At 60.1% G+C, this 15,160-nt stretch overlaps 1 protein-coding gene across 2 annotated transcripts; it reads right to left on the bottom strand.

The window, feature by feature from the left end:
• Nucleotides 1–277: 277 nt before the first annotated feature.
• On the bottom strand, nt 278–8,353 carry DLK1 (delta like non-canonical Notch ligand 1). 2 transcript variants are annotated; one of them, XM_067734322.1, is made up of 6 exons: nt 8,135–8,353; nt 6,865–6,928; nt 6,221–6,351; nt 3,147–3,288; nt 982–1,261; nt 278–756 (listed from the first exon to the last, which is right to left on the bottom strand). In XM_067734322.1, exons 1-6 carry the CDS (start codon nt 8,199–8,201, stop codon nt 514–516), a joined length of 927 nt encoding a protein of 308 aa, XP_067590423.1. In that variant the 5' UTR covers nt 8,202–8,353; the 3' UTR covers nt 278–513. The 2 variants fall into 2 exon arrangements, with proteins under 2 accessions (XP_067590423.1, XP_067590344.1); XM_067734243.1 differs by having other exon boundaries at nt 278–1,261.
• Between the last annotated feature and the right edge of the window lie 6,807 nt (nt 8,354–15,160).

The following is a 15,160-nucleotide window of genomic DNA, read 5'->3' on the forward strand; positions in this document are numbered from 1 at the left end:
TGGACCTCAACTCAATCGGAAAGACTGAAGGGCTTGCGGTGTTGATGTGAGTGCGAGTCGGAAGTGGCGTGTGAGAATTAACGAACGAAAGAGATTTTAGCCCTTTTCACAGTGGTTGGTCATGGCAGCAATCGTAACGGTTTCACGAGGACCCTGTGGCCGAGACCCCTCGGAGAGGGACGTCGGCACAGAGCCCTGGTTCTGTTGCCATGTTTTTTTTTGGTCTTTTTGATTTTAGGTTTAGAGTTTAGAATAACATACTTATTTCTCTTACTCGTTTAAAGATGACATTATTATTACCATTATTTTTTTTTGTATCATGCATTAAGAAGGGAGAAAGCGGATTCTGGCATTGCGTTTGTCACACTGCAACACAAAGGTAATAGAGGGAAGCACAGCGTTCACCAGATTTGACACAAAGGAGAGCAAACTCCACCACAAAGATGAGAACAGACCGCATATAGTGAGCTCTGCGGGACCCCGAGAACAGAGAGGGGCCGCTGGGAATGCTGCCTAGATCTCCTCGTCGCCAGCCTCCTTGCTGAAGGTGGTCATGTCGATCTTCTCGGGGAGGATGATGTTGACGGCCAGGTCCTCCCCGCTGTTGTAGTGAAGCAGCAGGTTCTTCTTCTTGCGCAGCATGTGGTTGTAACGCAGGTTGGACACCCAGGCCTCGCACTTGTTGAGGAAGACGATGCCCATGGTGCCCAGGACCACCAGGCTGGTGAGCACGCCCAGGATGGTGAAGCAGATGGCCTGACCCTCGGAGAGGAGCGGAGTGCTCTTGTTGAGCTCCTTCATGGACACCTTGAGGATGCGGTGCTCGGGCTGCGGCACCGGCAGCTCGTGCACCCCGGGGGTCAGGCGGTACGTCAGCCCGTAACCGCTGGGCAGACGGGTGACCTGCTGGGGGCCCGCCGCGCGCTTCCGGCCGCAGATGGGGCCCGTGAACTCGGGCTTGCACAGACACCCGAACCTCACCTGGGAGTGCTGCAGGCAGGTGCCCCCGTTGAGGCACGGCTCGTTGGCGCAGGTGGACACCGGGCGACTGCAGGTCTTGTCCATGAAGCCAGCGGGGCAGCGGCAGCGGAAGTCGCCCCCGATGTCGGTGCAGATGCCCTGGTTCTCGCACGGGTTGGGCGTGCAGCTGTTGGTCACGATCTCGCAGAAATTGCCTGAGAAGCCAGGGGGGCACAGGCAGGAGGCATGGGAGGCCCGGCCCTCATCGTCCACGCAGCTGCCTCCGTGCTGGCAGGGCGAACTGCAACACAACAGGGGGACACGGTAAAGGGCCCTCGGGCACTGAGCTAGGACAGCGGTGCCGGGAGTGGGGACGGACGCTCCGCTCCCCCTCGTGCCACGTGGCAAACCTCCTGGGGCCCGACAAGAGGGCAGGTGCTCAGAACGCACGAGGTGAGGGAGTGAGAGCCAGCCAGGGGGGCCCCGGGGAGCACCGGGCACCATGACCCCTGCCTGCGAGGGGCTCCGGGGCCGTCCGAGGTGGGAGGCCCGCCCCCCGAGTGGGGTGTGTGCCTCACCCCCATCACGCTGCCAGCCTGGAACATGCCTGACCTCCCGAGTCAGGATGCCCATCTCCTTTCCCACCTCTTAGGCCATCTCTCCGACCAGAGGCCTGACGGTTAGTCACTGCACAGGTCGGGAAACTGAGGCTGAGAGAGGCAAAGTGAGTGACACCCCAGGGCTGCAGCCAGCTGCCCCCGTCAGCTCCGTCCCCAGGCCGTGGAGGCCGAGCAAAGCAAGGCATCCCTCAGGGTCTCCCACCTCCACCATCCCCAGCCCCTCATTATTATTTTTATGTTCAGCGGAGTGAGCCTGCGGGCTATTGTACAGGAAACCCTTGGGGACTCTCAGAGTAAAAGAAAACGCGCTCTGTCTGCACCGGCTGGAGCGGTGTCTGTGCCCGGCTGCTTAATAGTGGCCCATTCACCCAAGTACAGCTTGCAGACCGAAGCTGTGTGCTCAAAGCGGAGCGCACACAGCATTTAATGTAAGTGCTTTTAAACGAGCAGACCCTTTGTCATCTGATAAATGCCAAAACTCCGGGGAAGAAAGGGGCTCCCAGCGCAAGAAATCAGCATTGCTGCTTCAGGGATGAGGGTGGCATAGGAGCCGGGGCTCTGAAGGAATTTCAAGGACCCTGGGCTCTATTTTGACAGACTGGCTCCAGTCTGTTAGAGAGAAAAGCAAAATATTTTAAAGGTCTCGCTCCGTATTTCCCCTTCCCACCAGCAAGCAGGAATGGAGTTCTGAGCCCGCCCAGGACACTGATCTTGAGATGCTGCAAGAATGCTGGTTCCTGGCCCTTGCGGCTCGGGGCTCTCTGCCCCACCCCTGGAAGGCATTTTACACTTTGGTTTCCTCACGGGACGGGGGCGCCCCTACCCGCAGCTACTGGCCCAGGCCTGGAGTCTACTTTGAATTCTCGCCTCTCTCGAGATTTCTCCTGGTCTCCGTTTAAGCCCCCTCGGAGGGTGGGACTGGCTCCACGCACTGAGCAGGTAAGGGCCGGAAATGGCTGAGCTGCTGGGAAGCCCGCTCAGAGGCACCAGAGAGGCCAGGGGCCGTTCCATCTGCTAGGCGCGCTGCCCAGAGCCCCAGAGCCCCCTCCCCACGAGGGGAGCTGAGGGCCGAACACCCCACCTTCCGGGGCCCCGTGCTGGCTGCAGCCCCCTCTCCCCACCTCCTAAGACATCCCAGAAAACCCCAAAGCAGAGCCTACCAGCTCCCCCAAACCCGCCCCTAAAACACGGTGAGCGGGTTTCACAAACAGCCTTGGGCGCTGCCGAACTCTGATCTCTTGTTATGTCGCCTTTAGAAAATTATGCAGCTCGAGCTCTGGTTCACAGTCCCAATCTACTCTCATTCACACACATCAGGACTCGGGAACGTCAGGGGAATATGAAATCGCCTTCAGGATTGTTTGAAAAAATTATGGAAATGACACACTCCCCCATAAATACCCCGATCCAGGGCGGCCCCCCACGGGGTGCAGGACGAGCACTTACTTGGTCTTTTGTCAGGCGACAGGTCCGACTGGGTTAGGCTGAAAGGGTCTTTAGGGGGTGTGAAAAAGGAATCTAAAGCGGCGTTTATCAGAGCACACATAGCCCGGAGAGAATACTTACCCATTCATCACGCAGGGCCCGTCCTTTTTCTGGCAGTCCTTTCCTGAGAATCCAGGGGCACAGGAACACTCGTACTGGCCGTTATCGAGGTTCACACAGGTTCCGTTGTTGGCACAGGGGGTCGAGGCGCAAGCCCGAACGTCTGTGGGGAGAGAGAACCAGGGAGATGAGGGGGACACAGACGCTGGACGGAGAGCATCCTGGGTGGGGACAGGAAGAGCCCCCTCCGTCTGGTCGAGGGGGACCCCGTGTGGCTGCCGAGATGTCTCTGCTTGTGTCCACTGCCAAGGGCCACCCAGCGGGGTCCTGAGGAAGAGGGTGTAGCGACCCCCCGAACCCTGATATAAGTAAACAGCTCAGGGAGCTCGAGGGTCACAGAGACAGAAAGTCACGGCCACTCACTAATATTCAACAGGCCAGCTGTGCCCTTCTGCTGGCGCCAGGTCACCTCTTCGGTCCAGCCACACTGACCTTCACCGCAGACCCCTTCCCTCCCCCCAAAACTGTGCCGAGCTGAGATCCCCTAACGGCTGCCTCCCAGACAAGTCTCTTGTGTTTGAAGGGGGTCCTTGCCGCTCGGGGGGCTAGTGCAGCCCAACTGTTAGCAACGTCAGCTGCCCTTCATACTCCTCCATCAAAAAGGAGCAGGGGGGGAATGAGATGTAAAGCCCCCTGTCGGGAATGAAGAGACCTGGTTTAGACCCAGCACCGCCTCCACCGCTCGGTGGTCTCTCTGAACGAAGGGGGTCCAGGATAAAAAGGCTGCATCTTTTGAAGGCAACGCAGTGAGAACTATTGAGTGCTCGCCTGTAAGCACGGGTTTCCATGAACACTGGTGTGTTTCCACCACCTCCCGTCACGCACACTTCATTATTCGGGGCTCAGCAAGGCAGGGACGGGCTGAACAAAGGGGCCTGGGTCAGGGGCTCTCTGACAGTGGAGCCCCCAGCCCCCAGGCCCGGCCAGGGAGAGACCCTTTCTGTGCCCATCTCCAGCCGGCTGCCGAGTTCAGCTCCCTCCTCCCCCCGCCGCCCCGACTCTGTGCCTCACTTTCCCCAGTTAGAAAAGGGGGGGGCTCTCCCTGGCCCGTCTCTGAGAGCCCCATCAGCTTTGTTTATCTACCACCCGAGCTGCCGCATCGGCCAAACACAAAGCCAGGGCCAACCAGAGACGCAGCGAACGAAGGCAGCCTGGGTTCGGGTCCCCGGGGCTGAGACCACACACTTGCAGATTTATTCCGTCTTTTCAAGAGCCCCGCACCCTCATGGAGTAGATGGCAATCAATCAGGAAGGAAAAGCTCGCACGCCAAGCTGATGGCTTACCCCGAGCACACGAGGCGCTCCTCGGGAGCCCGGCTTGGTGCGAGCAAACATAGAGGATTTATCATTACGGGAAGGCACCAGGCGTTCGCACGCAGCGCCTCCGTGGCAAGCTTCTAATTCCCTGCTCCGGGCGCTCCTGTCAATGGGGATCTTAAATTTAAGCTGGAGAGCTGGCGACCACCCTACTCCTCTCCCACGGCGTCAAGCCTCGTGAGCCGGGGATCAGCCCACCTTCTCCTCTCCTGGGCCTCTGACCCCAAAGTCGGGTGGATTAAGCGCCACCGGGAGAAAGCTGCCGGGGGGTGGGGGTGGGGGGTGTCTCTGCCTGCCTGCCGGGGCAGCAGCTGTGGCGAGGACAGCCTCAGAGACGGGTGAAAAGGGAGAGGGCCGGCGATTACCCGGAGGGCTGTTTCCTCTGGACCCAGCCGTCCCAAGCTTTTGTCAACCCAGTGGGGAAGGGACCTTTTGTCTGGAGAACTCCACGGGGGGCGTCCTGGATTAGATATCAGAAAGAGTGGGCTCCAGGCTAAAAGCCCTGATCCTGAATGGTGGCTTTTCTGGGACCCCTTGGGTCCCCAAAACAGCTCAGAGGTACTTCAAGGGTGCAGAGCCCAAGCTCTGTTGGCCAGAGCGTGAGTCAGCTGTGGGGCAAAGCCCGCATCATATTGGCTGGGGAGACTTTAAAGTCCCGAGACAACGTGATGGGGGATTTTGAAAGCCCCACTGCCTTGGCTACGCGGGGCAGGGGTGCCAACAACGTGCTCTTAGGTTTTTCTTAACGGGAGAGTGTTAGAAACAGCCTCAGATGAGAATGAACCCATTTCTGGGGCACAGGGAGGGGTTTTGTAGTTGGCTGTCCCCCCAACTTCTTAGGTGTCCTGAGCAGACCCCTTTGCTTCCCGAAGCCTCAGTTTCCCTACTGGTACCACTCGTCTTTACTGACGCTGCCGTCGGGACCGAGGGGCAGAGAGCCCGCGGCAGCTGCCTACACTGCTGGGAGTTCTCTCGAGGACCTTGGTTTGCCTGGGCTTCAGGGCAGGTTTTGCCCAGTGAGAATGGGCTCGGGTGAACATTCTGCAGCCTGAAGGTGCAGCGACAGCCAGCTCTCAATTGCTCAGGGTAACGGAGGGCAAAGACTGCATAAGTTAACAGAATCGACAGATCACGCCAAGCTGCACTGGAGCTACTTCTCAGCCTTTCCCGACCCCCCACCTCCCCTTGCACTTGACCTCTTCCAGCACAGCCCCCGGCCCTGTCCCAGCGGCCCTGACTCAGCTCCCGCTGCGCCCAGCACTCGGCACCCAGCACCCCTCCCCGCGTCTGTCTGCTTGCTTGTTGCAGCATATCCTGAACAGCCTGGCGGGTGAATTTCATGGAGTCTCGGCTCTGCGACCCCCTGAGTCCTTTCCCCTCTCAGAGCTTCAGTGCCCCGAACAGGTTTCTCGAGGCTGTGGTCCCCACCCGCTCAGCTTCGCGTGGCGTGTTTGCGACTCTTTATTCAACTGGCAGCCCCCCTACCCCAGTGCCTTCCCTGGTGCTCGGTGCTGGCAGTGCAGAAGGGAGCAAAATGAAGTCCCTACCTGTGAGGAGGCTCCCAGCACCAGCAGGAAGTGTATAAACAGATCATTACCATACAGAGCGCTGGGGTGTGTTGGGCTAAGGCAAGAGGGGGAGGGGCGGCAGCCACCGGGCTGGGAGGAGGTGGCTGGGGGCCGGGGGCCGGGGCCAGGGTGGGCGGGGCAGGTGCCAACCTAGGTCGCAGAGATGTCCATCCCAGCCGTCCTTGCAAATGCACTGCCAGGGCTCCACACAGAGTCCATTAACACAGCCGGGAAAGGTCACGCACTGGTCACACAGGGGACCCTGCCAGCCAGACTGGCACCTGCGGGAGTTGGGGAAGAAAGGTGCGGATGTATGTGGGGGGGCAGGGATGGAGAAGGGGCTCCGGTTGCTTTCTGTGGAACCAAGAGCCCTCGCGGGTCTCTGCCCAGTGCCCGGCCGGTGGGTCCCAGGAAACCAATACCAGTCACCTGAATGGAAAAGCTTAAACAGGAGATCAGCTGGGGAGCAGGCAGAGGGGTCCCCGAGAGCCAGAGGAAGAGCTGCGTTTTGCCGCAGTGGCCTGCAGTGGTCTCACCTGCAAGAGGCTCTCCCGCCACCCACCCCTCTGAGAACGCCGTCCTGTCCCCGCCACCGCTCCCAGCATCCCCCGCCTCCCGGTCCTCTTGTCCCCCTCACCTCCCCCCACACGTCACTGGTTTCCTGCGGGGGCGAGGAAGCTGTTTGCTGCAGTCCAGGGGCCAAGCCCTCCCCGTTTTTTCTGCCTGACGTCATGACTCCCCAGAATTCTGCCCTGGCCCTCCAACACGCTGCCTCTGGGGAGCCGCTCCATTACCTGCAAACATTGTCATCCTCGCAGAATCCATTTTGGGGGTGGCAGGCCGGGAAGCATTCAGCTCCTGAGGCACAAGAAAGGTTACACCATTCACCCCACGAGGCCCTGCAGGCTGTGGCAGAGGCCACGACGGCCTCCCAGAAGGCAGCCTCCGACCCTCTGTGGCTCTCCCCACTGGGCACACGGTAGGCACTGCATCCCAACCCACGTAAGAGAAAAACCTCCGCATGTCCCTGGTTATGGAGTGACCGCAGCCCACTGCCCAGCTCCCAGGACCAGGTCAGACACCCAGGGTCCCTCCAAGAAATTACAGACGCCAAATTCTAAAAGCAGGAATGAGGAGACAGCGAACGAGAACGGAAAGATTCTGACCCCTGGGCACTCGGCCAGACCCTCACTTTTGCCAAGTGAGCTAAAGGCGAGGGGGGGTGGGGCCAGATTTTGAGGTATTCAGCTCTGGGGAAGCCCAGACAGGTTCACCTGGAGGGCTCACAGGTAAGGCGTCTGGAGTTTTTAAAGGTTAATCCCAGTTAAGCCAGGCACCCAGGTCAAACTCCCAATTTTCCCCACGCCAGACTCTTCGTATTAAAAAGACGAACAAGGGTTTTGCGGAAAAGACCGTAATTCTGACACTACTTAGAGATTCTGACACTTTAATAGGCACCTACTGTGTGCAGTGCCTGTAACTCCCGCCAGCTTTTCAGACAGGACCCCCGTCACCACTGGTGCAGCGGGCTGGGGGACCCTGCGGGAAGGGGGCAACTCTCTCGCTGTCAGAGACATATGGCGGCCACAGACAGGAGTGTCGCAGCCCCTCACCTAGACAAACGCCACGCAGGAGGGGCTCGGGCTGGGCTCCCAGCTGGCAATCTGAGGCGACGACGGCAAAGTTACCCCCCCACAGGCCTGTTCCTGAACGCACACGCAGGGACCCCCCGAAGTTGAACCCCAGAGCATTTTCACAGAGGGCTCCCCAGCATCACCTCGTTTCTCCATACCTCCTCTCTGCACACCGACACCCTGCGAGCGCCACTTCTGCGGGGCGGGAAGGGGCCGGGGTCCCACAGCTCCCCCGCCCCCGGGGACCCCAGGGCCGGGCTTGGCATGCGAGGGTGGCAGGGAGGACCAGGCAGGCGCGGCGCGGGGCTTAGGATTAGGCGGGACGGGCGGAAGTCGGGGCGCGCGGGACGGGGCGCGCGGGGCACGGCGGCCGGGGGGGCGTCGCAGGCTTCCCCAGAGGGGGCGCGAGCCAGGCCGCCGGGGGGCTCACCATGGGCACTGCGGCCGAAGGCCAGCAGGAGCAAGAGGACGGGCAGGAGGGCTGCGGTCGCGGTCATCGCGGGGCGGCCGGGGTCGCGGTCCCGGGAGCGGCGCGGGCGCGGGTCCGGCTCCGGGCGCCGCGCTGGGCTTCTGGTTGCGGACGCGGAAGGGGGCGCGGGCGCGCGGCGAGGGGAAAGCCAGGGCTGCACCGGTCTGCGCGCTGCGCTCTCCGCTGCCGCCGCCGAGCTGCCGCCGCCGCCGCGCGCGCCGCCCTTTTCGTACCGCCGCCCCCCCGCGGCCCCCGCCCCCCGCCCCCGCCTTCGCGCGCACTGGGCCGGCGCCGGCCAGTCCCGGTGACCCCCGCCCCTCGCGGGGCCGCCCCCCACCACTGCGGCGTCCCGGAAACCGGCTCGCGCACGCGGGGCACTCTTGGCTAGACGGGCACCGGTACCCCGCGCGCCTTTGGCACACGTTCCCCCCACAGGACGGCTCACGGGCGTGCACACACGGGCCCGCTTAGGACAAGTCGCATGAGCTAAACACGGGCTGGGCCGTAGACCCCAGGAAGACGCGAGGATACGCTCGGAATACAGAAACACGCACAGAAACAACACAACACTTATCGCCAAGGTCCCGAGCACGCACGCCATGGCTCACGCACCCAGAAAAACCCAAACGCACGCTCTAGAGACGGGGAAAACGCACACTGTCGCACACGCACCGGGAAAAACACTTATGAGGAGCCTTAGGCACCCACACTCGTAGCCATAAAGACGCAGGGAAATGCAGACACACTCGTAGCAGCACACAAGGCAACCCCGACACACCGTGCTACGCCACAACCACACACTGCAACACACGCGCACATCCTAGGAATAGTCGGGAGCGCCACAGGCTCAGTCGTAGGCACGCAGAGGGGCTGAGGACATAACAGTTATGAAACCCTGGACATCCGTCAACATGTGCCCGGCCGTCCACACAGAGGCACGTGCACAGCCACGTGCACAACTGAACATGCGAATACCCTTGTAAACATACAGACACCCGGGCACATGTTCAGTCACATACACCCACACACACGCAGTCAGGCCCTAGGCCTGCCGGAAGGCTCTCACACATCTGATATTCACACACACACATACCCAGTCCCCGAAACTCACAAATCTCAGGCTCTTGGTTACACGCTTATCAAAACACGCAGGTACGGTCACCCAGCGCATACGGGCGCGCGCGCACACACACACGCAGACCCCAACACATCCATCCTTGCCCGCACTGACACATGTGGGCAAGTTCACAAGTATGCTCACACTGACGTGCACAGTTGCACACCCGGCACTCAGCACATATTCCAGAACCACCGGGAGGCTTCTGGCCTCGGGTCTCAGGGAAGTGCGGCTGGGGGATGGTGACCCTGCCACAGACCCTCCCCCTCCAAAAAACTGCTGGTAGAAGCCCCCAGCCTGAACTTAGAGCCCCACAGTCTGCTGGGCTGTCTCCCCCCCACCCCTCTCCCTATCAGGGAGGTTTAGGGAAATGGGGAAGGACCTGGTAGGCGGTGGCAGGTGGCAGAAAGGGAATCAAAGGTGCTTAACCTCTGGGGAGGGTACCGGGAGGTCCTGACGGTAGAAGGATCTTTTGTGTGTGCTTCATTTGCATTGATTAGTTTGCGTAGAGATGCCACAGGACTGGGAGTGGACGCCCACCCATTTCTTGGCCTACCCTGCCCACAGCGCTGGGGTGGGGGGTGATCTCTGCCACTATGAACCTGGGCTGGGAGGCCTTGGCCTTTGGGCCATCTCACAGTGCCCTGGCAGGTTTGAGGACAGACTTGCTGTCCTTGGGATGGGTTTGGGAAGTCAGGCTAGGGGGAGCCCGCACTTGCCACCCTGCTGGCCCTGAGGCCCTAAGTCTGCAACCCAGAAGCAGGACCTGCTCTGGGAGGACTCTTGGAGGCTGGAGGGAAGCCCCCTGACACCCTTGTGGACGGCGCCTCTTCCCTGCCGTCTGCCGAAGACCCAGAAGCGGGGTCTGGGTGCGTTGGGAACGGCTTTGGTGACAGGCTGGAGGGCAGCAGTCACACAGTAGCCGCCCCGACCAGCTCCCCACCCCACATGCCTGCCTTTCCGTTACCCCATCCTCTTCCACGAACTCTTTCCTCAAGTGAAGAAACTGAGTCCAGAGATGGAAGGCCTTTTGCCCAAGTCCTCTGGGCTACGGTGGGAGTGGCTGGAGGTCCAACTGTCCACTGCATGGAGATCGCACGGCTTCTCTGATGCCCCCTCCCTCCGAGGACCCTGACCTCAGCCTCCAAAATTATCCTAGGCAGCGGGCAGATAGGGAGGGCTGCGTTCCCAGCCAGACGCTAAGGAGAAGCGGGGATATCAGGACCGAGAGGCCTGAGGTGAGGGCCCACCCCTGCCCTCCAGACCAAGTCACGAGGTGCCCCGTGGGGACAGCACGGAGCGCCAAGGACCCCCCTCCCCCCGCAGCCATGGAGTGTGCCCCACCTAGACCCCTCCCTTCCCTACCTGGGTCCCTTCCCACCGCTGCCCTCTCCAGTTTTGGAGAGGGAGGGGGGCCTCGGGCGGGCAGGCTCCCTCCACAGCTTCCAAGCCCAAATGTCAGGAGCTTAGGCGGAAAGGGCACTGCCCTGGCCAGTTGGTACCTGCTCGTTAATCCCAGCTCCATCCCCTGCCTGCTGAGCGCCGACCACTGCCACGCAGAGCCCAGCTTCCTTGTCTATAAACAGGGATGCCACACCTGTCCCCAAAAGGAACTCGGGTTTTCCTAAGTAGAAAACCACGGTACTTACAAGGCCTGGCCCCTTCCTGCCCTTCCTCCAAGAGCTGCCAGTGGGCCTCCGCCCCAGGTGGCCAGAGAGAGCTGGCGGCGGAGGGGGTGGGGACAGGGTCCTGCGGATGGAGCCCTCTACCGGAGCCCCCTGCAGGGCCTCTGCAGGGAGAGGGGTTCCTGCCTGACGGTATCTATAAGCCTAGAGCTTTCTGTTGGTTTGCTCTAGTCTCAATAAAGCGCCTGTAAATTCAGGAGACCTGAGATTTCTTTTCAGCAAGCAGACGCTGAGAAAGGGTAGCTGAGAAGCCATGGGGAGGGTGGTTGGTGACTATCGCAGCTTCAAGGCTGCACAGAAGAACGAAAATGCCAATCGGGTCCCTTGGGGAGAAGTCGACTCCGTCTGCTGTTTGCAAGCGGGCCCTGGGGGCTGAGGAGCACAGGGCAGCCCCTCCTCTATCTGTGCATCCCTCCCCTCCCCTCCCCTCACTCCCCTCCTCTCTGAAGTACAGGCCTCTGAGATCACAGAAGAGGCAAATAGCCCCCGCCCTCGGGAAATGCTTGACCCACCGGTCATCACAGCCTGGCGTGGCAGGCGGTCTACACAGGTAGCAGGGATTAGACCTGCCAACCGAGCTGAACTCTATCCTTCTGCTGGGCCGAGTTGGCTCTGCCTACTTACTCCCCCCATCCCCAGAAAGCCAGTGGTCCTCTGGTAAGCAGGAACAGAGGCTGGGCTTCAGTCTCCCAGGGGGCAGCAAGGAAGCTGGTGATGGGTGAAAGTTTTCTAAGCGAAGCAAAGAGATGTTATCTCCAGCCCTTTTCCACGCCCCCTCCTCCTCTCCCCCTCCCGCCTCTCCAAACACTAACACGGCCCCCAGACTGCACCAGACCATTTTGCCCTTGATTAAAGACAGAATCACTGATCAGGCCAGCCCAGCAGGGTCCAGCTGGAGGGGCCTCAGAGACCAGCTAATCCTGGGCGTGCACAGCAGGGGCAAGGCAGCTGGGGCATCCAGTTCTGCACCCTGACTGGTCCAGTCCTAGTGGGACATTGTACAGCTGGGGAAACTGAGGCCCGATGAAGACTCACAGGAGCCTTTGTCCCCTCTTCCCCTCTGCCCCCCCGGACGCTGTGCATTCTCCATCCTCCCTCCAGGAAAGGGCACAGCTGCCTGGCCCTGCCGGAGATGCAGCTCTTCCCAAAGGGACGGCTCCTGTAACTAGGCGAGCCCAGTGCCCAAAATTCAGGGCACCTGGTTAGAGCCCTAGAGCTGAAATATCCTAGAGACAGTGGGGCAGTGGTCTCTCCGCCACCAGGCCACAGGCTAGGCGTTTACAGGCAAACCGGGGCTGCCTTCCTGCCTCTCCCTGACACCCCCGCACCCCCCAACTCCACGCCTGGGACTTAAATTCGGTTTTAGCCGAATCTCAGCGGGGCCTCCTCACAGCTGGGCTGGGTCAGGATTGCAAGGCCCACTTCAGAGATGAGCACACTGAGGCTTGAAGACCCCGAGACAGGTGTGCAGCTAATAAGTAGCAGAGCTGGGATTCACATCCGAGTCTACGGGGATTCCAAGCTCTGGGCTCTCTGCGCAGCCAGCCGCGGGGTAAGAGAGAGCAGGGCAGGGAGGACAAGTGGGAAGACACCGAGGACAGTCCCAGGACCCTGCTCTCCCCTCCTCGGGTGAGGGCGCAGCCCAGCCGCCTTGGAGGCTTCGGGGGCTTCTCGCAGTCACCAAAGAGCTACACAGCTGCCGCGATTATGATTCTTTTCCAAAGCTTAAGTTCATCTTTGGAGAGAGAAATTATCTTTTTTTTTTTCTGCCAAGGGGAGGGGGCTTGGGGGCGGAGACAAATGAGAGACACACCCGGGTACATTCGGGCTGGGCTCGAGAACATGACGGCTTGGTTTCAAGTTCAATCAGAGAGAAGCCTCTTCAGTCTGAAGTGGGACTGAGCTCAGCCGAGGAGGCGCACGCTCAGCTTCCGGCCTCGTGCGCGGGGCCTGGAGAGGCGCGTGACAGCGCCAGGCCCACTGCAGGGCTCTCCGTGGGGCTGCGGAGGAGCACAGAGCCGGCCCATTTCCCCGAGCCCCCCCTGCGCAGGCCTGCATGTGACACGGGAGGGAGCACAGCTCCCCCAGGCACCACCAGAAGCTCCAGGGAGGGAAGAATACAAGAGGCGTCTTGGTCTGGGGCCATATTTAGTGCTGACCTATGCCAGGTCGCGCCTCTCCCCCGAGCAGAGCCAATTTCTCATCATGGATGGTAGGATTCAAAAATAGATTTTTCTCGCTTCCTTTCTCGCCGTTGGAATCGACATGGATGTCAAGTTCACAAGTCTAATTGTCTACGTCATCAATCAAATTATCCTTTTAAAGGGCGCCACTGAGTCACGCTGTGCGCGTGGGGGGGCTCTTGGGGTCCCCAGAAGGGTTAATGACAACTCCCCATCCCACCCCCATACTCTCTAGGTAAACTCACCCCCTCCCAGGAGCGAGCAAATCAAGACCAGAGGAAAAAGGAGTCTTTTCATCACTTAGCCTGTCTGTCGATGCAGGCTTTGGCAAAAAGCACAGTAATTCTTCATTCATCAGAAATTCCCAGAAGTTAATTTTCCGTAAAACAGAGGCGGACCTCTTTAAACGTAGTCATTTATCCATTCAGCATTGGCTGAGCTCCTACTGTGTACCTGGCGCTCTGCTGGGGGTGGAGTGTATACAGTGATAGACCCCCAGGTGGTCCCTCACCGCCAAGAGTTGAAGGGGCAGGGGAGACAGAGCGTTTACGGGCCTCTGACCCGCAAGGGTGTGCGTGCTGGGAGAGCCGTGCACACGTGGGGAAGGGGGTTGAGCTCTTCTCTGGGGGGGGGGGGGAGTGTGTGAGGATGCACAATTCTCCAGGGTGTGCCATTACGGGAGGACCTCTGGGTGTGCACGCGTGTGATGGCTAAAGAGTGTGGGTTGTTCATTGTGACTGGGACAGGGTTAGGCTGGAGAGAGACCACGACAAAACTTTCAGCATTTTGGATATGAATCCTCTGACCTATTCTTGAATGTTCTTCCGCCTCCCCTACCCTGGCGAGCAGTCCAGGTAACACAAACCCCCCTTTTCTCATACCAGCGTCAACCCAAGAACAAGAAACAAGAAACCCACGAACAAGAAAAGGACTCCCGCCTTTTCTCGCCCAGACTTGTGCCAAGTCTTGGGAACTGGGCTGAGCCGCCCCAGTGGTCCCTGCTGTGCCTGCCCACACACCTTCCCAGGAGGGTCCAGGTTGGAGACCCTTCACAGGCACCGACAAAGTGCCCGGAGATCAGTGTAAACAGGGGACCCCCTTTAGCCAGGGAAGAAAACGTCTTCTCAAGCCCTGAGCCCCTAGAAGGAGGACACCCATCCTGGCCCCAGTTTAGGAGTTTGGGTGGGGGGTGATTATGGCAGGATCACAGCCTCTTTCCATCTCCAAGAGTCCGGGTCTAGGAAAAAGAGGCTGTGCATCGTGGCTCGGCCTGCCACACCTGGCAAGTTTAAGGACGTGAACACACACAGCTCTCGAGGAATTTAAGATGGTCCCGTACTATATTTATTCTCTTACTTGTAAGAAAGCACGAGCATTTGCATTCCATTATATTCAAAGAATGTTTTTGGTGTCCTTCTGCATCCCAGGCGTTAGGGATCTCTGGCAAAAGAAAGACACTGCCCTGTGCCCAAGCAGGGCCCTGGGACAGCCGGGCAGGAGGTCAGGGCATCACCTATTTGTCCTCTCTCCCCTCCTCCTCCGAGGCCTTCGCCACCACCTGCCAGGTCCTCCCAGCCCTTGCCCCCTCCCCACCTCCAACCCACCCAGGACTGGAAAGCAGTGAGCCTGTGGCCTCCCCTCAGCACCCCCCCCGCCCCCCGCCACCCAGCAGCACCATCCGCCCCGAGCACATCTCCCCCGCCTGGTGTTAATAGATTTTGCACGTGTGCCTGACCTCAGCAGGACCAGAAGCGCCTGCTCAGCCTTGCGCCCCTCAGCCGGCAGCCTGCAGGGCTCCCCACAGGGTGTTTGTGGATTAAGTGAGTTAATGAATAAATGGATGAGGCACCAAGTGTCCTCAGGGGTAGCCATAGGCCCCTCGCAAAGGTCCTGCGTCCTAGCAACTGGCCTGGGCCGGGGCCCTGTCCACCAGCACCTTCTGGCCATCCCTGATTGCTGCATTCTAGGGGTTGCTGACCCCCTCAAACTGGGCTTCCTGAGG

Source organism: Pseudorca crassidens, chromosome 1, assembly GCF_039906515.1.
Source record: "Pseudorca crassidens isolate mPseCra1 chromosome 1, mPseCra1.hap1, whole genome shotgun sequence".
NCBI classification, from domain to species: Eukaryota; Metazoa; Chordata; class Mammalia; order Artiodactyla; family Delphinidae; genus Pseudorca; species Pseudorca crassidens.